This window comes from Mchenga conophoros, linkage group LG23 (assembly GCF_057382185.1).
Source record: "Mchenga conophoros isolate Kocher_MC1m ecotype Shallow Benthic linkage group LG23, M_conophoros_male_GT1.1, whole genome shotgun sequence".
NCBI classification, from domain to species: Eukaryota; Metazoa; Chordata; class Actinopteri; order Cichliformes; family Cichlidae; genus Mchenga; species Mchenga conophoros.
Window position 1 is genome coordinate 23,908,353 of NC_140547.1, and position 21,523 is coordinate 23,929,875.

At 42.8% G+C, this 21,523-nt stretch overlaps 1 protein-coding gene across 1 annotated transcript; it reads right to left on the reverse strand.

The window, feature by feature from the left end:
* Positions 1-2,002: 2,002 nt before the first annotated feature.
* Positions 2,003-20,920, reverse strand: LOC146547265 (oxysterol-binding protein-related protein 11-like). The gene is made up of 13 exons (XM_085264299.1): positions 20,050-20,920; positions 19,743-19,811; positions 19,374-19,549; positions 18,970-19,049; positions 14,156-14,341; positions 13,348-13,546; positions 11,646-11,791; positions 11,371-11,511; positions 8,715-9,177; positions 7,183-7,369; positions 6,228-6,410; positions 5,995-6,148; positions 2,003-5,633 (listed from the first exon to the last, which is right to left on the reverse strand). Exons 1-13 carry the CDS (start codon positions 20,163-20,165, stop codon positions 5,577-5,579), a joined length of 2,157 nt encoding a protein of 718 aa, XP_085120425.1. The 5' UTR covers positions 20,166-20,920; the 3' UTR covers positions 2,003-5,576.
* Positions 20,921-21,523: the final 603 nt, after the last annotated feature.

Here is a 21,523-nt window from a genome sequence, read left to right on the forward strand (position 1 = left end):
CTTGAAGGGAGAGGATTAAACTGCTTGTTATAGAGAATGAAGGCCCAGAATAAGATAAATGAGGATTATTTTAAACTGTGAACCATACCTAAAGCTATGAATGCTTGTTTCCAGCACTTACAGTAAATAAATAAATACGAAAAACTTTCAGAGGGTTGACAGTTGACAATTTGAGTTATCATCAATTTAGTTACACAACTCAAAACTTCGAGTTACTTCTGAGTGAGTCAAAAATCCAAGTTTTCACACAAAGCGGCTCGAGTTAATTCAAGACCAAAACAACAGAGATTAAAAAGAAGAATAACAGAATCCCCTTAAATAATATTTGTTTACTGCAAACTGTGGGAAAAAATGTGCAACTAAACTCTGAAGTTGTTTTGTTAGTCTGCCACACACTTCACACTGTGAACTTTTTGTAAAAGTCTTTTATTACCGGCATATCTCTCAAGTGTCCTTGGCATTCTTCTGCTGAGATAGTTGCCTCGTCCTCATGTATGACTCGCGTGTTTCACCATCCTCTGGCTCTCGTTTGTGCAACACAGTTGCTATTTGAGAAACAAAAAACTTTATGCTTCGATAAGAACCCTGATGACTTGATACACACTGCGTCAGCAAGAAGCAAAGACACTGCAGGTCATGCAGATCATACATGTGCTAAAATTAACGTGTTTTTAATGATTAATAAACAGAAAAAATAAACTGATTTGCAAATAATGCGCATTAATGGTATGATTATGATGGAATAATCTGAATAAACAGACCTGCAAATCCTGCTGCACCTTGCTGAATCTCACAGGGTAAAGAAGCTGTGTCGGCTCTTCACAGAGCTCCATCACAGTGGGTTTCCTTGTGGGGGACTGTGTATTTTATTGAAATACCTGACTTCTTGTGCCTGAGTTCAAGGTCAGCTGTCTCTCTTTCACTCAGGGCTAGCGTCGTCATAGATTCTACACAATATCCTGCCAAAATGGGCTTTAGTCAAAGTCTGAGCAAGCGAGTGTTAAGACCTAGAACCCCGTGGGCAGCAGGGCAATATCAGCAAACTAAAATATAACATTTATCTTTTTAGAGTCTGTCTTCTGACAACTCTTCCAAATAAGCCATACTTGTTCAATTAATCAATCGTTTTTTAATTGCGCTGCATTGAACTTTAACACGCTAACTGAGGCCTGTAGAGTCTCAGCTGTAGCTCTTGGAAGTCTTGTAGTTTCTCTGAACATGGTCTTACTTTGGGGTGAATTTACTGGGACGTTCACTACTGGAAAGACTGCTTTTACAGAGGTGCTCATGCTGGCTGACAATCAGTTAATCAAGTGCGTTTGTTCAGCTACTCACCATCTATGGAAGCAGAGAGGGTGGAGTTAGCTTTTCACAGGAGTGCATATATGTACAGTTATAATGGTGGATGTTATATTTAACATAGCGAGAGTTTCAAATAATGAGGTCAGTGTCAGTGTAATCAAAACCTCAGATTTTTTTTAACTACTGTGATGGCACAGATTTAGAAAATATATGATTAATGACAGAAGATATGGTCATACCAGGCTCACAGCTCTGGCTGTGGGTACAGAAGCTCCACCCATGTGCTATCAAACCTTCTGCTTATGAGGGGCAGCCAATCACAAAACAGTTGGCTTAAAGGGAGAAAGAACAGCTCGTTTCAGGCAGGATCAACTGACGGGCTGCATAAAGGCCATGAATGTGATAAATATGGATTATTTTGAACAGTTAATCATGCAAAGCCACTCTAGTAGAGTCCAACAATGGAGCTGGATATGAGTGTAATAGAGCTCCCTTTAAGTTGATGTCCTGAGTAGAGTTGAAACTCCAAGCCAAAGGCTAAGCTGATGAGTTCCTAGACTTGATTTCACAGCATAGTACTGGTCATTTGTTAAAAGGGAAACTACTCTGGAGTTGTGCAGGTGTAGCTTCCAATATGTCTTAAAATCAGCCTTTTTCACATAAATAATAATGCTGATGAGTAGAGGAACCAGACACAGCATACAAGTGATACACCATTTATTAGATTATCTCACACATCCATTTTTCCCCATACCAGGTTTCCTTCAGTGCATTTCAGAGACCTGTAAGACAACCAGCAGAATCCAAAAACTAGGAGGATGTCAAAACCGTTAGTAAAAGTGCTCAGTCGAAGTCTCGACGTCAAGCATTGATTTAAAAAAAAGAAAGAAAAAGAAAAAGAAATCAAACACACGTTAACAATACATACATCATTGCATTGGTCAGATAAGTAGGTGATGAGTGCCGTGCTCCTTGCTGGACGGCACACGCACATGAAGAGTTTACATAAGGCACCGAGATTTGAAGGGGGTAGCTTATCAATGGCAGGGTGGCTTTCTGCTCTCAGAACGTGTTGCTTTAGCAGGGAGGCGATACATACAGGATATCATGTATACATCACAGCACGGTAGAGTGGAATCAAAGAGGAAAACAAACACTGATTGAACATGAAGTACTCAAAGTGACTCCAGAAATAAGAAGGGCAAGCTCGGGGATGGACACACATTTAAAGAAAATATTTATTTACATTACAAAAGGAAGCAAATTTGGTTAAAAGCTTTCACAACAGACATTAGGAAATTTAAGTGAGTTTGCAATCATGCTGCAGGACTTTTCCAAACACTGCAAAACCACAAAGAAAAAAGGCAAAAGACATGAAGAGTGGCATAGCATTTTTTTGTCCTTTTAAGAAGCATTCACCTGCGACTGAATCATTTAATTATTTAATAAAATTTGCTAATTTTCAGTCTACAACATGCTGTTCCAGCAACGTGAACAAAACCCACATCAATATTAGCATTCAGCATTAAATTGAGAGCTGAAGCTTTGAAAGGAAACTTTTTGTGTTTCTAAAGGAATTTATAGTGATCATCAACAAGGGCGTACACTGACTAAACTTGGCGTTAAATTCAGTGTACATGTTGGCTGGTTACGTGCTCATTTAGCTCTTTTAAAACACTGTTTTTTGGTCTGACCTACTTACCTAAAACTCTGCATCATAGTTGCTCACGAATGCACTACTAAGCACTTACAATGGGGAGTGTCAATGTGCAAGTTTTGTTCTTTTAGTGGTCTGTCTTCTTGAGAATTATTTAGCTTGTAAAGTGCAATTGCTGAATAGTGCCACAAGGTGGTGCCTCCTTCTGCTGTACAGACCTGAGGGGTGTACTATGAAGCAAGATGAAAGGATAACAAGCTAAGTTTAGCCTAAAGTCAAAGTCTTCAGCATCACAAAGGTGTGTGTGTGTGGGGGGGTTCAAACTGGATAAATCACCATGGCAACTTATGCCAAACAACCTGGTGTGGAGCAGGTTATTTTCAGAGCAGCGCTAATCTTAGCTATTGGCTCATCTCAGCTATTAGCTAATGTCAGCGATGTGCTAATCTGTTGCCATTAATAACTGTTAAAATGAAAACGTGATAAAGTAGGGAAGAAAGAAATGAGAGAAACACCCTTCAGCCTTGCCAGGGGTTGATGTTGTGTGTCCACCAGAGGGCACTCTGCAACTTCCCGCTGGCAACGTATTGGAAGCCACAAACAATAACCAACTGATCCAAGCAGACTGTAACAGAGTAATCCATTACTTGTGACAATAAAACAAGATTATTTTTGAACTGCAATGCCCTTAGTAACGGCTAATAAACAATCATACATAAACATTAGGGAAATCTCAAGAAAAACTAACCAATATATCAGATTATTTAAGTCATGAAATCCAATAACGTTCGAAGGTTAACAAAGTTGATTAGTACAACAGATGATCTGTGAACGTGTTTTTAGGTTGTTGAACTTGCTTTGTTGTACACCCCTCTGGAAATGTACGGTTGATGTTAAGGAAACCTCGTGGCACAATGCATTACTGAGGAAATGTTGCACAAACACAGCACCCACTACTGGACACGGTAACTATTTGGAACTGTTGGAGAATTTTACCCATCACCAAACCCTAAGATAGATCTGCTTACAGCTTAAAGGGGAGCTTGAACTAAATTTTATGATTTAAACCCCCCCCCCCCAAAAAAAAAAACCCTAATAGAGTCATAGTGATGCCACCAAGGACATCTTAGGCTTCTTACACACACCTGGAAACCCCAGGCAACCTCTCGTCACTGGGGGAGGGGGGCATATTTCCAAACTGCTTGGGGAGTGGTTCCCAGCAGTTGCAAGGTAAAACTGATCGCAAAGCGATATAGGGTGCTGCACCAATAACCTCTTTGTTATTGCTTCGGTGAAAGGTCGTGAGTAGTTGGTGCAAAGAAACGTTGGGTGTTATCCAAACAGTCTCCCAACTACTCTCTGAGCAGGAGTGAAACTACGAATTGAGAATGTGATGCAAACTGGAAATAGACACCGTTCAAATTCAAAGTAAAAGTACGCCTTATTACTGAAAACATGTTTTAAAGGACTCAACTTCCACCTTGAGGGTGAGCGGTCTCTATTACAGGCTTGTTTTGCACTCTTCATAGTTTCACTACTGCTCAGAGAGCCATTGCAAAGTGTTTGCAGACAAGTTGGTGTCTTCCAAGCAAACTATAAGCAACATGTTAGAAACTAAAGCAGTTCTAGTGCACCTTCTTTGCAACTGCCAGCACCACCTACCAACTGGTGGTTGCCATCAGGTTGCCAACCTGTCTCTAGGCCTATATGACTGGGGCCTTTCCTTCAGAGTGACAAGATAAATAAATGTATAAAATGAGAGTAAACACATTAAACGCAGTGCAGTCTACAGTAAACAGTGAGTGAATTCAGTGTTCAGTATTCAGATGCCGTTATTTTTTAATTTTTAGTACTTTTCTTTAAATCTGTCATTTTAAAGTACGTAAATTTCTGTAAGCACTGCTCAATGTGCTATTTTATGTATATACTCTGGGAAATTGCCCCGTTTAATAATTACTCTGGGAGGCATCCACTAAATGTTTCTGTACTGCTCAGATCAAAACACCACGAGTAAGTAAATACATCCAGTGACAGAGGGAATGACTTCTGTTTTATCAGCTCAAATACACAGATTCAGCTTTATGAGATGTATTCTCCAGTTACTTGGGGATTTTCTTTCCTATTTAAAGAAGATATTCACCAAAAGTCCCTTTATCCTCAGGTGAGACCACAGTTTAAAAAGAGGAGAAGAAGAAGAAACCATATCCAGGTGGATCATCCGAGTCCAAACAGAGTATCATTCATCAGATCATCTTAAGGCTGTGTAAATAGAGTACCATTACCTGTACAAGAATATGTTTTCATTGACATTAGATTATTTAAAAAAAAAACAACCCTAATCTGCAGTACAAAAACTTGTACTCTTCCTGAACATCATGTGAGAGATTCGAGAACACCTTCGGTCATGCCGTCTCGGTCCTTCTCCCCCCTCAGCGTCGCATTCGTCTGTACGTCAGTGCAGGTCATGCTTGTCATTTCATAACCAACGGCCACATGCGTGTGTGCACGCAGACACACTCCGGCACACTCACAAACACACACACACACACACACACACACACACACACACTCCTGAATCTACAATATCAACATCCAAGATAGGAGAGGGCTGAAGAAACTAGGATTTGAATGTAGAGTTTTTCCAAAGTGGCTTGTGATAAACCCAACCTTCACCCTGCAGGAGGAGAGACGAGAGTCAGTGTGGCATCACGTATCAGTGATAATGAAGCGTCTGCAGTGAGATAGCATAATTGTTTACCCTGATAAAGTTAGACAAAACACCAGACTGTTAAGTTGAGGCTGCAAAGTATTTGATTTCAACATTTTTGCCAAACAATGGGCATCAAACTAATGTGTGGAAACTCCTCTGAGAAGTTTTTTTTTTTTTTTTTTTTTTTAACTCATGCAATTCAAATATTTTGTGTATATAAGTTGTAAGATCTTCAATGTGGCAGTTATATGATTCAATATGACTTCCTATGCAGTAAATACCAGCTGCTGTATCAGCAGAAACCTAATAAATCACCACTGCTCACCTCTCTGTCAAAGTATCGGGTCCTCCAGGGGGTTTCTGTCTCGACACGGTGCCTCTCTTCTGTCCGCTGCCTCTCCTCGAGGACCGTCTTATGCTCAGTGGCTTTCTCGACGTCTTTCTGCCGTAAAGCCTCGGTCACGTGCTGCCACAGGCGCCTGCAAAGGATCGAAATGTTTCAGCAAACGCTATTAAATACACTGCAAGTTCGCTCCTTCAACTTCAATTTCATCTGACCTGGATTCAGTCGGTCCTTGCTTCTCTACTGGCCGCACGTGCTTCTTCGTCACAGGCAGCCTGGTGACGTCGACCACCCTCGTCTCTCCGTTAGTGAAGCTGAACTCCAAGACGCCGTTCCACTCGCCCTGTACGCGGCACACCACTGCATTGGTGGAGTTGTGCTTCACCTCTGCTGTTACCCTAAACGTGTGGTAGGAGGACCGAATTAATACAAACATGCAATTTTGAGGATTTGTTTAGATATAAACGCCCATCTTGGACACTTATTTTAAAGAGCTGCAGAACTGGCAATCAAAAACTCGTCTTACTGCCAACATCCCCAACTAGTCGCATCAGATGGCCGACCCTCCCAGAGTCTGGTTCTGCTGGAGGTTTCTGAATGTTAAAAGGGAGTTTTTCCTTCCCACTGTTGCCAAAACGCTTGGTCATGGGGTTATAGGATTATCTGTTTTCTTTGTATTACCGTAGGATCCTTACCTTACAACATAAAGCTCCTTGAGGGAACTGTTGTTGTGATTTGGTGCTATATAAATAAAACTGAATTAAATTGAATACTGTCATAGTATTGCTAGTAGTTCACCTGGTCACATAGTCAAGTTCGGTTCATTTAGAGAGCACATTTCATTGAATGAATGAAAGCATCGTCTCAATGACCAAATAAGGTCACCTCTGGGGGTTTTTCTGCTTTTCAGTTTGAAGTTAAACTTTTTTGTTTTCCAAGAAACGAAGCAGTAACTGCTTGGAAGTTGTTGCACTTTGGTGGTAAATAAAATTGAGCATCATCAGCATAACAACATAACTTTCTGAAAATGGATCCCAATGGGCAAAAAGGAACACAAGCTCATAATCTGATACGATTCAAACCACATATATTGATATAATGACAATCATTGCAACCACATTAAATACATTTCTTTTACTTCTTGTTGTGGATATAAAAACTAAGACTTACTTGTGTAATTTGCCTCCATAAAAGGGTTTAGTCTGGAAAGTAATGACTGCCGAGTAACCCGACTTGGCGCAGTTGATGGTGACTTTGCCGCCAAGTTCCACCCAGGGAACGGTGAGGATGGAGCGAGCATAGGCGCAGGGCAGCGTGAAGGTGTACTCCTCATCGTGCTCCAGCAAATACAGACAACCTGGAAGAATAAATACAGAAACAAGAGTTACAAGGTTTCTGCCAGTTGTAACAAAGAGATATGAGGGGTGTACTATGTAATGTATTACCCAGCAACAATAAATAAGAATACAGTCGAATCTTTCTTTTGTCTTTTTCCACCCTGTGGTATTAATAATGATAGAAATATCCAGGAAAATACTCAACCAAGTCTGAAATGTTAGTATTGCAACAGCCCTACCGCAGAAATGGTCAAAAGGAGCCTGCAGCCCAACAAGGATGACGGCAGGTTTAGGTCAAATGGTGATGGAAATGGTTTTAACTTTGTTCTTTTCAGCAGCTGGTTGACTGATAAACAACATCAAGAGCAGCTGGATCTCACAGGTCGGCTGTACCACCTAATTTTGATGCTGCCACCTGGTGACGGTAAACAGCAATGGCATGTAGACGACAGTCTGCAAAGCTGTGCACAGCCTCTGCACAATACCGATGCACAACCACGACACTTCCCTTATTTGTCTGTACTGGGTGACAGAGGAAATGACAGAGATGCTTCTGTGGTTGAGGCCCTACACAGTAAAGTACAAACATGTCCTGTCCTACATTTTTATTAACAAGGACAAGAGAGAAATACTTTTATTAAGAAATGCATTAATAGTCAAATGAGAATGTACACCAACTATGACACCTGATACACCAGAATTTAGTCCTAAATTAATTACACTGCTGCTTTTGGTAATAAGAGGGCTTTAAGATAAAACTAAAACCAAACTGAGGAGTAAGGGAGTTGGGGGCACCTCACTTCTATTGTCAGTTACAGCTGTGTATGGAAAGGCTTTTTTGGCACTGCGGCCTCGAGGTCTGAGGAGGAGGTGAGATAGCGACTTGCCAGCTCCACAGCACACATCATGATATTGTGCACGTGAGAAGAGAGCAGGTAACTTGCCAGAACTCAGCATGCTCCACCTGAGCCAAACAGATTACTTCCAGCAGTGAAAACACATCTGAGGCGGGCCATCTCTTGCTTTCTGCTACACGTGAGAAGTGAGAACTTTAGATAAGAAGCCAACCTGATTCTGCTGACGCCATCTCGAGTTCATGTGTGAAAACATCTAATGTTTCCAATGCAGCGCGCCCCTGAACTTTTTTAGACATCCAATCGAGGTGCAGGTGAGAATTAAAATGGGGAGAAGTCAGATCAGACAAAGCCTGTGTGAATGAGAGTGCAGAGGAGCTAACCCCCCGCTGCACTCGCTGCTGGTGAGCGGGCCTCCTACATGTGCTCTATGTGTAAAAACAGCTCGTGTTTCCACTCCTGCTGCCAACCTCGCAGAACACAGTTTTTTTTAAAAATTGTGCTGCCTTACCTTCCCCCACCATCGATACCCCAATGGACATGCCCATGAACTTGCTCTTGGTCCACACATGTGTGTTCACACACATCCGCCTCTCCTGGCATTCGGCGTAGAAACCAGACACAGGGGGATGATGGGAAACCTGCTCCGCCACAAAGCGCACTTGGTAGGAGTCCTGGCTGGAAGCAGTGGGGTCGGGGCTTCCCTGTGAAGGCTCCTTGGAGGCGTCTGGTCTCTTGGGCACCTTCCAGGAGCAGTGGAAGGTCTCGCCAATGATGGGGTTGTAGGGTTTTTTGGCAATGGCGCCTTTGCGGCCCTCGTGGAAGGAGGTGAGGTAGTACTCCACAAACCGGACCATGCGGTCCTCCGGACTGCTGCCGTCTGTGATGGTCACAAAGAGATCCGGATGGGACATGAAGTCTGCGTACATCTCCAGCAGAGAGCGCTTCTCGAGAATGAAGGTGGGGAGGACCACCTACAAGTAAAATGGACAAGAGAAGAGATTTTAAATCACATCTTCTGGAACATACTGCATTAACAAACTGAGTCTGAGGATGCTTCTAAATTAGCTCAGGTTAGGCAGAAAAATATAGTGCAATGAGGAGGTGAAAAGACGTAGACAGGACGTGACCCTGCGGATCATGGGGTGTTTACTAGAGTTCCAGCTGAGGTAAGCCAGCGGACCCACGAGATAAATCAGAAACTCAAGAGCAGGATATCGAACTACGGGAACAAACTGACACTGAAAGATAAGAGTGTCAGCGTAAGCCTCGGGTCAGGGTGTTTAAGCACGTGTCCTTGACAACTAATTACCAAGAATGAGGAGCTTACTTCAACCATGACTCCTTATCCTGCCTCAAAATGTGGTTTTTAAACAGCTTCAATTACTTTCATGGGCAGCTTTAATTCGAATACAGCACTGTGCTACTAGATATCAGCCTCATCACAGGCTGATATTTAATAAGCATTTAACTGTGACAAATATCTGTTGCTGTCTGCATAGACAGAAATTCACATTTAACAATTACATTTTCATTGATCAGCCTTCCTGTTCTACAGGCCAGCTGAGTCGAGTCCCTTCGAGTTGTGCTCAATGACAGAGACTCATTCAGACTGATGGCGAAATGTTGGCAATCTGTCTGCATTTATAAATCAGACAGCAGTTATTTAAAGACCTTTGAAATCTCTCAAAGGGATTGCAGTCGGTCCAAGTCACACTGCAAAGGTGCAGGCGACCTGCGCAATCACTTTGTGATCAAACGTGGTCATGACTGTGCAACACCCTCAAGCTCTGGGCAACTGATTATCACCACAAGCTACAGTCAATTGCACAATGTGAAAAATTCAACTTAATCACCAGGCAGCCGCTGATTATTATTTTCTCTCTTTGGTGGATGTAAGGAGTTTGTCCTTTTCAGCCATTAGCTTGATCTGAATTGTCAAGCTAAGTGCGCCCAATGTTGGATAATGTGTTAGTTTGCTTAGCTAACATTATGTCTGGATGATGGTGCATGAGATGATCCCTTTTGTTCCTAGTATTCCAAGAGTATTTTAATTTATTTAACAAGATAAATATTTGTTGTCCCTGTATCGATACAATATCACAAAAATCACAAAAATATTGCGAAAAGATCTCAAAAAGCAACACATCAGGCCACGATCTAAAGAAACAGCTGAGAAACAAAGTCAGTCAAAGTCAGTTCTCATCCCAGGAAGGAATATTGTTCATCTGGATGTTGCTTTTTCACTGGGACAAATGTTTTGTCACTAGATCTGCAAAATGACCAAACTATAGGGATATAACTTTTTCCACATAGGACCAGGTAGGTCTGTGTTACTTTTTTGTTCCTTAATAAATGATTTAAAGAATTTAAAAGCTACATTTTGTATTTACTCAGATTATCTTTGTCTAATATTAAAATTTGTCTGATTTAAAACATGCACGTCTGTCAAATATGCAAAAAAAGAAAAATCAGGAAGGTGGCAGATACTTTTTCACAACAGATGCAGGCAATAACCAACATGTCAGTGTTAAGCCATAGTTCTTTCTATTTTCTGTTAAACAGCTAAGTTACAAAGCACCAGTACACCAGTATCAGCGTCTTTGACCGTTACTGGACCATAAGGACTGATCAGGACACAATGACTGCAGTAAATGATGTTGATCTTTTTGTGTTACATTAGAAAAGTTTGCAGGGTTTGTTTTTTTTATAATGATGCATGAAAAGCACAGGAGGATTTATTTGAAAAAAGAAAAAAAAAAAAACAACCTAAGAAGTGAAAGGCAGTGTTTCTGTGTAACAGTTGCTGAGTCAAGGCTGAAATACGTGTGGAACAATCTTACCACATACTTTTAACTGTGTATCAGTACACTGTTAAAAAATGGTTTATTTAGCTGCAGATGAACATGGTGTGAACTCCTCATTTTGGTTTATTCTTTACCAGAATTCTGTGAAATTGCATTCAAAACCAATCAGAAGGGAATCTTGGCAGCATTTCACGCCTCACTGTGACGCAATGTGCTTTGAACTCTGTGTTTATTGATACAAGAAACTCCTCTCGCTCCGGGAAAATCCTCCTCTGTTACAGCCAAGCGAGCCTTATCAAAGACCCGTTCGTGCTGGCGTCTCAGAGGGATTGTTTTTGCTGATATGGGAACTTGACCTACCCGCGTGAGGTCCATCCCCAGCTTCAGCTGCGACAGCAGGTGTAGGATGACGCTCCGTTCCTCCTCCACGGCACCCAGGTCCTCCTCCTTGTCCGTAAAGGAGTCCTCCAATTCATCCTCTGCATCTATGTCTTCCTGTTCCTGTGAGGAGAGAGGAGGGAAGAAATTAAAGTTTTTTTGTATGACTGATTTTAAAACGAGGCAGTCTCACAGAGCATTAACAGAAAACTGCAACAAGCATGACACAGATAACCTCTCCCCTCTCCCAGTCTTACCCCGGAGAAGTTGCAGGACTCGGGGCTGCTGAGCTCCAAGCGGTTCCCCTCCAGCGGGCCCTCACCTGTCGCGAAGCTGCCCAGAGAGCTGCTGCCATTCTTCAGGATGTCGGGCAGTTTGGGCTCCAGCCACTCAATGGTGGGTCCTGCAGTGGACGGGGAGTGCACAGGTGCAGGTTCAGAGGTACTCATGGTCCTACCCCTCCCTCCCACCCGACCGAGGCCCCCCTACATGCACAGGTAGCGCTAAGCTCGGCCCACCATTTACCGCACGGCGCCCCGCAATCGCCTTGCAGCTGACCGGGCAGAGCTTCTGCTCCTCAGAGAGCTGCCGTCGACCAAAAGAGTGTAACCCAACTCCTCCGTGAAGACAGGTATCAGGATACTCTGGAAGCATCCCCCACCCCGATTGGCTAAACCCTCTCAGTATGGCATCCCCCCCCTCCGCCCCCTTTAAAAGTACGTATAGCAGAGGACAGATCTAATTCAAATTCACCTTGTGCGTCAGAAGACTTAATCTGATTGGCTGCTGTGGCGAGTCCGGCCTGATGAAATATACATCGAGTAACGAGATCCGCTGTGGAAAAAGTGGGACGAGTTTTCTGGCATTTTAACAAAAGATCAGCGAGTCTCCTCTCCTTCACCTTACTGTATGATTTTTAATGTGAAGCTTAAAAACAGAGCTGTCCTCGAGGTGCTGCGGATGGATATTTAACCATCTGAGATCCAATTACCAGCGAGACAGGTGGTACAAACGGGGACAGGTGACCCCATCAATAATGCAGAATAATTCCAGTGTCCGGCCAAACTAACCGCCTAGATTGGGTGCAGACACTGCATGAGCAAGACTATGATTTGTTCTTAGGATTGCGTGCCCAGTAGAGACATAAATATTTAACACCCACTTCCCAAACATCATGTATTTACTGAACTTAAAATTTAACTTGAGTTTATATAGAATTTATTTAACCCTTTATTGAACCCATGGTCAATTTTACTGGTAAATATAAAGGGTTGGTCAATAAAGGGATAAGATGGAGGTGGTGCAGAGGGACAGTGTTTGGGACGACTCAGTACCACAGTAGCAGGTGATTTTGACCATAAAGCACCACGAGGGACTCAAAATTACGTCAAAACTACAATTGACAGGTGGCCAGAGGTTCCTTCAAGTTGAACAGGTGTGTTTCCTTCCCATTGTCACCAAGGGCTTGCTTATAGGGGGTCATATGATTGTTGGGGGTTTGTGTACTATTGTAGAGTCTTTACACTACAAAATAAAGCCCCTTGAGACAAAGTTGGAATTTAGTGCTATATGAGTTCAACTAAATAAAGTTGCGTGTCCATGCTGCCTGAACACAATACAGCAATAGAAACCATGTCAAATGTGCAAACTGAGAAAGAAAATGTTTCTATGTTCTATGAATAAAATGCAGGTTTATGAGGTTTGCAGATCATTTTACAAGCCGTCCCACCTTTGTAAGTATTCTGTTTGTAGAAACTCGTGCTGGCCAAAAGCTCTCTGACTGCCAGCCTGGGTCCAGATGAACTAAACTGAGTTTGAGCTTTTAGTGTACCATCATTAATTAGCACACCCTTAACGTAATCCAGGTACTTTAACATATACAGTTCAACTTACGTGTTGTTACCTTTTGTGACAAACACAAAAGGTAACAACAACAACCCACCACATCCCTCCACGTACCTCCTAGGGAGCTTCTCTGTCGGGCCACCTGCTGCAGGTGGAGGATGTGCAGGCACTCATTGAGGCAGTTCATGGTGGCCATGGAAGTGGCCTTGAGCATCAGCAGGTCCTGGTCCAGGGGGGAAAGGCCAGGAGTCACAGGCAGGCCCTCAATGCCCTGCATCAGGTCTTTGTGCTGACCCTGGGCTTGGCTCATCATCTGGAAATACAAGGATGTCGTGGTTATTTTTAATAAGGGCAAAGCCTCACAGGACCGTGATTAACTACCTGTGCAGGCAGCTCTGCTGATTTTGACTCAGTGCCTTTGTTTAACTATCACGTTCTGATTAATTCAAGGGAAAAACATATTTACACCTTGCTGATTAGAACAAAAACCTGCTGTATCCCACTCAAGTTAAATAAACATGAGAGTGCCCCCTTGTGGACAATCTGCAGCATTAAACTGGCTCAGAGAGAGACTACTAAAGCTCATGACTAAACAAATCTCAGTGAGCTAAAGTCCTGCTCTAAAGCGCCTCTTAAATATTTCACATTCACCGCTGCGTGCCTTGTAGGAACTAAATGTTTCTTGTACTTTTTGCTTGTACTTGGCCTCGAGTTTAAACTTTAATGAAACATTGTAGTGAGTGCCAGCACTGCTTTCTGTCTGCTCATCTTGTCCAAACACGGCGCCTTCATCCAGTCTTTTTAATCATCATAAAATGTAGCACGCAACTAGCGTCCCTTGGGATTTAGCCCCCACTGTTTGTGTCTTGGCTAAAAGTTCCCCCCAATCGGTGAGTTATGACTTCTTCAGATCAAAGTGTACCTCTCTTGCGTCCATCAGGTGGTCGGGCAGCAGGGACCTCTTACTGGAGTAGGCCGACGAGCCTCTGACCTGCGACCAGCCGAACAAAGAGGCGGGGTTTTGGCTGTGCCGGCGCATGGACATCGGGGAGCTGCCGCTGCCCTGAGACGCCGTGGAGTAACTCCGGGACTTTGACGGAGGCTGACTCTGAGGAACGGAGACCAGCACAGTCATTACATTTATGGGTCAGCGCAGTGTTTCTAGCTATAAATGAGACGGGGTGTATTGCACTACCATATTGTTTTTTCAAAATAAAAGCTTTCAAAAACATTTTATAAGCAGTGTAAACTACTGATATTTATCAGGCTTTTTCATGGCCCCTGAACTCCATACTGTTTCCTCAATTTGTAAGCGTACGTAAACAAACAAAAAGTTGTTTTTTTTAAATGCCGGACTAACAGCACAAAACATGCTGAAAGTATATTATTTTATAAAACACTTTTTATTTTATTTTAGTAAAAGGGAAAAAATCCTGTTATGTTTTTGGGTTTGGTTTTTTTTTTCATTTTTTTTTTGAATCTCCAAAACTGGCCCGAACCTTTGGTTCAGTTTTATTTATATAGTCAAATCAACAATTGCCTAAAGGTGCGTCATACTGTAAGGTAAAGACACAAAGAAATAATACAAAGAAAACAGAAAATCATATGACCCCTATGACCAACTTAAAAACTTAAAAGTCCAAACTTCTAATTTTTCAAAGCTGTCATTGGGCCTGGATCACCGTCTTTACCAGGCCAGCTCCGGCTCCCAGGCTCTGTGGTTTATCAGAATCAGAATCAGAATACTTTATTGATCCCTGGGGGAAATTATTTTTTGTTACAGTGCTCCATTTTAAACCAACATTAAGACAAGACAGACAATACACTAACTAAGAATAGTACAATATATACATATATATATACATACATACATACATACATAAGTCACTCATAAATAAATATTTGGAAAAGAAACATGTGTAGTTATAGCAGCAAACAGTGTGTTAAGTGGATGCGTTGTACAGGGAGATGGCCACAGGCAGGAATGATTTCCTGTGTCGTTCAGTGGTGCTTTTCGGTAATCTCAGTCTCTCACTGAACGAGCTCCTGTGACTGACCAGCATGTCATGGAGTGGGTGGGAGGTGTTATCCAACATTGTCTTTATCTTGGACAGCATCCGCCTCTCCGACACCACCTTGAGGGAGTCCAGCTCCATCCCCACAACATTGCTGGCCTTACGGATTAGTTTATTAAGTCTGTTGGCATCTGCGACCCTCAGCCTGCTCCCCCAGCATGCAACAGCATAGAGGATCGCACTGGCCACAACAGACTCATAGAAAATCCTCAGCATTTTCTGGCAGATGTTGAAGGACCTCAGTCGCCTCAAAAAATAGAGACGACTCTGGCCCTTTCTGTAAAGTGCTGTGGTGTTTTTAGCCCAGTCCAGTTTATTGTCAATGTGTACTCCAAGGTATTTATAGTCCTCCACAATGTCAACACTGACCCCCTGGATTGAAACAGGGGTCAAGTGTTTCCTGGTCTTCCTGAAGTCCACGATCAGTTCCTTGGTCTTTGCCACGTTGAGCTGCAGATGATTCTGCTCACACCACGTGACAAAGGAGTCGACCACAGCCCGGTACTCTGTCTCATCATCCCTGCTGATGCATCCAACCACCGCAGAGTCATCAGAAAACTTCTGAAGATGGCAGGTCTCTGTGCAGTGGCTGAAGTCTGTGGTGTAGAGGGTGAAGAGGAAGGGGGAGAGGACAGTCCCCTGTGGTGCCCCTGTGTTGCTGATCACCTTGTCAGACACACACTGTGGGAGACGTACATATTGTGGTCTTCCTGTCAGGTAATCAACAATCCAGGACACCAGAGAAGCATCCACCTGCATCGCTGCTAACTTATCACCCAGGAGGGTCGGCCTGATGGTGTTGAAAGCACTGGAAAAGTCAAAAAACATGACCCTCACAGTGCTCGCCGGCTGGTCCAGATGGGTGTAGACACGATTGAGCAGGTAGATGATGGCGTCCTCAGTTCCGAGACGAGGCTGATAAGCGAACTGAAGGGGATCCAGGTGTGGTCTTACTATGGGTCGCAGCTGGTCCAGGATGAGCCTTTCCAGGGTCTTCATGATGTGGGAGGTCAGTGCCACGGGCCTGTAATCCTGGGGGCCACTGGAACGTGGCGTCTTTGGTACAGGGACGAGGCATGATGTCTTCCACATCACCGGGACCCTCTGCAGACTCAGACTCAGCATAAACAGTTTATGAAAGACTCCACACAGCTGGGGGGCACAGGTCTTGAGGACAAGGGGACTCACTCCGTCTGGTCCAGCAGACTTGCCTGAGTGAAGTCTCCTCATTTGCATCTCAACCTGGTATTGAGTGAAGGTGATGGGTGGGGGAGGGGTGTCAGGAATCTCACAGGAGGCAACATGTGAAGAGAGAGGCTGGCACAGTGGTGTGGCTCTGGATTCCAGGCTGACTACAGGTGAGGTTGTGGGGGTGGGAGCAGACACTGTGGTGTCGAATCTATTGAAAAACAGATTCAACTCGTCGGCTCTATTCTCACCTCCCTCAGTTCCCCTGCTGTTGGTTGGCCTGAATCCAGTGATGCACTTAAAAACATTTTTCTTATATTTTTGCACATCTTTGCTCATTTTTCCTAAACTTGGCCACCTCCAGACCATTAAAATGGGCCACGGGCTGCACAGCAATCTGGAGATCAATATCCAGATCAATACTGCTGCTTGCTGCACTTACAAACAGGCTGGAAGCTGATATTTCTTTACATAAACACCGATACTGTTCTAACTCTGTTGGATTGCCTCCTTTGGCACATGTGAAAGGAAAACAGGAAACTGTCACATCCGCTCATGAGTCATAGATTTTGCTGAGGAAGTTTTTACAACACCCTAACAGTTTTAATACCAAAGTACTGTCCGGCTGTTTCACTGCTGCACATTTATTGACAGATCAGCAGCCATTTAAGGGCCTTTAGAGCCTAAAGGTGTGCAGCAGCATGGGTTTTCTGCTCCAAAAACCAAAAAATACTAATGAAAGAGCATTGTGTCACTGCTCATCAGCACAGAAAAAAAATGATGATTTTGACTTTGACAATGATGTCAAAGATGGACTTTGAAGTAAAACATAGCTGTTCATGGTTTACAAGCCTTTAAAGACAGACAGGACTGACTGAGCTGCTGTCTCTGGAGTGCACATTTCACATCGGATGAGTTTTCCAGGTTTTTACTATAAACTTCTTTTTTTTTTAAAAATCTGCAAATATGCTAATATGCAAATCTAGATAAAGATCCTGGACATGAAGGTAAAGTACAAAGCTTCATGCATCAAGGCAGCCATACGCCTTTAGCTTTTATTTTGTAAGCACACCGAGTTTTGAGCTTATGAAAATGTGTTTTCTGCACAGTCATCACTGCTCGCAGACACAAATATCTGCACAAACTGCTCACACAGCTGCAGACGCATTATCTGATAAGAGCTTACAAAGCAAACTTTAGCACGATTTCATGCCAGTCAGACTTCCTTCTCTTTCCTTGTTGCTTTAGTGGTGCTTCTGTGGGCTTACAACATTGTCACTTCTCTCTCTGCTTTCACGTGTTTCCTTACAGAAAAATGGTGGTGTGCCCGTCTACAAACTGCATGCAGCGATCACGACCCTTCTAATTTAGAATCGGTTAGATTTAGTAAGAAACACACAGATCGGCCATTACCTGAGCCATAAATCTGATGGCGATTTTGACTCATCCTTTCAAGGATAAGAATATTTCCACAGACATAATGAGTGCAATGAACTCATTGTTATGTTCAAGAAATCAGTTTGTGACATCGTGTGTTAATCTTCTCAAAGCAGCCATGAGTTGATGAGTACACTGTGGTTATAATTTTTGCTGCAACCAAATGTTGCAGCAAAAATTGAGACTCATCAGATCAGGCAATGTTTTTCCAGTCTTCTATTGTTCAATTTTGGCAAACATGCGTGAACCGCAACCTCAGTTGCCAACAGGACAAGAACCAGATGTGGTCTTCTGCTGCTGGTGAGATGCTCTTCTGCATACCTTGCTTGTAACAAGTGATTGTTTTGAATTACTATTGTATTCCTATGAGCCTGAAGCAGTCGGGATATTTTCCCTCTCTGATCATTCTCTGTAAACCCAGGAATTGGCTGTATGGGAAAATCCCAGCAGATCAGTAGACCAACAAACCAAGCAACATTCAAAATCACTTAAATCACCTTCTTGCTGATGCTCAGTTTGAACCTCAGCAGGCCATCCTGACCATACTCTATGTGTCTAAATGCACTGAGCAGCTGTCATGTGATTGGCTAATAGGATACCTCTATTAACAAGCAGTCATCTGATATATGGGGTTTTCTCTGTATTATTGTGGAGTCTTTACGTCTGTGAAGGTTCTCAGTCTTCCAGGTCATCGTAGTCCAAGGAGCTTGGAAAGAAAAGCGTGGAGTCTTCACCTTACAATATAAAGTGCCTTGAGGTGACTGTTGTGGTTATTTGGTGCTACACAAACAAAATTGAATTGAACTGAACTACTGTGTCATTATATCCAACAAAAGTGTAACAGGCAGCCTGCCTCAACTGATTTTTATTTTTGACTTTTTTGTTTTTATCTTAATTATGCTTCTTCTTTTAAAGATAAATTTTTAAAACTATATATTCTTGACAGAAGAATGATCCAGTGTAAACCAACCATGGTACAAATTATGGTCATGTGCCTCTTTTCAGGTATAAACACACTCGGCACTGTCAGTCTTACCTTCCCCATGGCCTCTGTGTGGTGCTGCGTGCAGATCTGTAGCCTGCTGACCCAGTGCTGCCTCTCTTTGGCATCAGAGGCTGACACACACACACACACACACACACACACACACACACACAGGAGAAGAAGAACACAACCTTGTTACAGTAACTCTACAGTAATCATACTCAGCATTGATTCCTGTGTGCTTCTGCATCACCGGCAGCAGATAATGGAAAAACATCCAGATCAATACAGCAGGAACAAGATGGAAGTTAATGAGAGCAAGGCTGAGCTTTAAAACAAAGAAAAGAAAAAGTAGAATGGAGGCATCAATAAAAGGTGGAGAGCTCAGGAAGGAGCACAGAAGCACCAGCTAAAGCCAAATTAACTTAGAGCACTCATGGCTGCCAGATCCTCACCCCTGAGCTTGTACTGCTCCCCACTGATGGCATTGACAGTGAAGGTATGCGAGTCCTCATCACTCGGGGAAATGACGGCCCCCGCCAAAGGGAGCATGCCACGGGGCTTCTGTGGCCGTGACTGCTCATTGACAAAATACTCAAGCAGGCCCGCCTCGTTGTTCAAGACAAAGAACCTGAAATCAAACAACACTGGCTTAGTCTGCTGTCCATGATATGACTTTTTATCACAGTCACACCTTACATTTTTGTTTGGTAAGTTAGAAACACATAAACACACACACAAAGGTACTTTGTCCCTATAAAACTGTAAGGTCTTTAATGCTCATTGAGATGACTTATGTCACATGAAGTTGGGTCAGAACTCACCTGTACTGCCAGCCTGTCACCAGGTTGGTATATTTCATCAGGTAGCCATCAATATTCTCCATGTGATCGCTGGTATTATGGGGCAAAAGGAGACACTCATAAAATGATACAGGCAGTGAGCACACGCCCATAAACACAGCAAGGTAAATACACAATTCAATCACAGAGCATTCCTCTGACTCAGCTTGTATACCTGAGAACCAAATACACACTTAAACACTACTGAAAAAGAGTAGGTTGTTGTGCTGTCCGGGTCAACGAAGTGCTCCTGACAACACTAAATTAGCTGCTAGCGGAACAAACTAACCTGTACTGCCAGCTTTTGGCACTCGCTCTCCCCGAGCTCGGGGTCCTGTTCTGGGGATATACATCCAGCTTGCCTTCGTTTTCCGTGATTCGGATCGTCGTGGTTTCCCCTTGCATAGTCACTAGCAACGACACCTCCTCTGGACGCAGCTTGCTAGCGCTAAGCTAACCTGTAAAGCCAGCCAAGTCTACAGAGCTGATTTTTTTTTAAAGGACGGAGTCTCTCTTACTGGGAGGTCATCGCTTAACGAAAAGCACCACCGAACAGGCTACACACGCTGGACTGACAACTGGCCGATGACAGCTGAAAAAACATGGTCTGATCTACTGGAACTGGGAGTAGCTAACAGACTGCTAGCTAGCCTGATATTTACTGGCTTCGGTTGGGGACACGGTCATGTGACTCACCTTACAGGAGCGTTTCCGCATTGAGATATATAAGATATATAAAAATATAATCATTTATGATAAACAAAAAATCCATCCAACCAAAAAAGAAAACAAACAATAACAACAAAAAAACGTAAAAGAGGCGTAAATGGTTAAAAAAAAAATTGAGGGGATTAAAAAGCCGCAATCTATTTTTAGTATTTAGTATTTATTTATTTATTGTCATTGTCAAGAACAATGAAATTGCGTTTGGGGCTTCCATACAACCCAAAAAAAAAGAAGAAAATAATAAATACCCCTTAAAACCCAAGTGTACATATTTAACCCAGTGTGACTCCAATGCAATAAGACAATCCTTAGCAATAATGTTCGTAGAAATTCAGACAAAGACCTGAGAAACATGACAAAATACAACAATGCAACCCATTCAATATTATTGTACTGTGAGATATGATATCAGATATGATAGTTATCTATTTAAGAAAGAGGGGGGGGGGGGCAGGAGGGGGAAGAGAATAAAGATATGATGCACCAATGCAGACCAGTTCATTGCTATTAAGAAGTTGGATATGGTTATTGTCCGTGAGAGGGGGGCAGAGAGTTCAGGAGCCTCACAGCCTGTGGATACAGGCTGTTGGCCAGTCTGGATGTTCTGGCCTGTATAGACCTGTACCTTCTCCCTGAGGGCAGCAGATGGAAAAGGTGGCGCGCAGGGTGATGTTGGTCCCGCAGGATACTGTGCGCCCTCCTCAGACAGCGAGTGGGGAAGATATTACTGATCTCTGGCAGACTTGTTCCAATAATTCTGCCAGCTTCTTTCACCACCCGCTGGAGTCTAAAACGGAAATAAATGTTTTACATAATAATTTTATAAAATATTATCAGATTTTGTGTATTAAGTAACAAGAAAGAACAACAAATAAATTAGTTTTTTGTTATTTTTATACTGACTGGTAAGTATTATCTGAAAGAAGGAATTATAACCTTAAAAACATTTATAATATATTTTTGCATTGTTGTAGGTGAAAAATAAAGTGAATAAATAATTACACAAATAGGCCACATATTATCCATATTTGTTCCCA

What these genes read in the sequence shown, in the direction of transcription:
- LOC146547265 (XM_085264299.1), bottom strand. Translation starts at nt 20,165, where the DNA reads ATGCAAGGGGAAACCACGACGATCCGAATCACGGAAAACGAAGGCAAG. An exon ending in ACACAGAGGCCATGGGGAAG is followed by an intron (nt 14,342 to 18,969) that starts GTAAGACTGACA and finishes TCCGTTCCTCAG; the next exon opens with AGTCAGCCTCCGTCAAAGTC. An exon ending in TGGGGATGGACCTCACGCGG is followed by an intron (nt 9,178 to 11,370) that starts GTAGGTCAAGTT and finishes TTTTACTTGTAG; the next exon opens with GTGGTCCTCCCCACCTTCAT.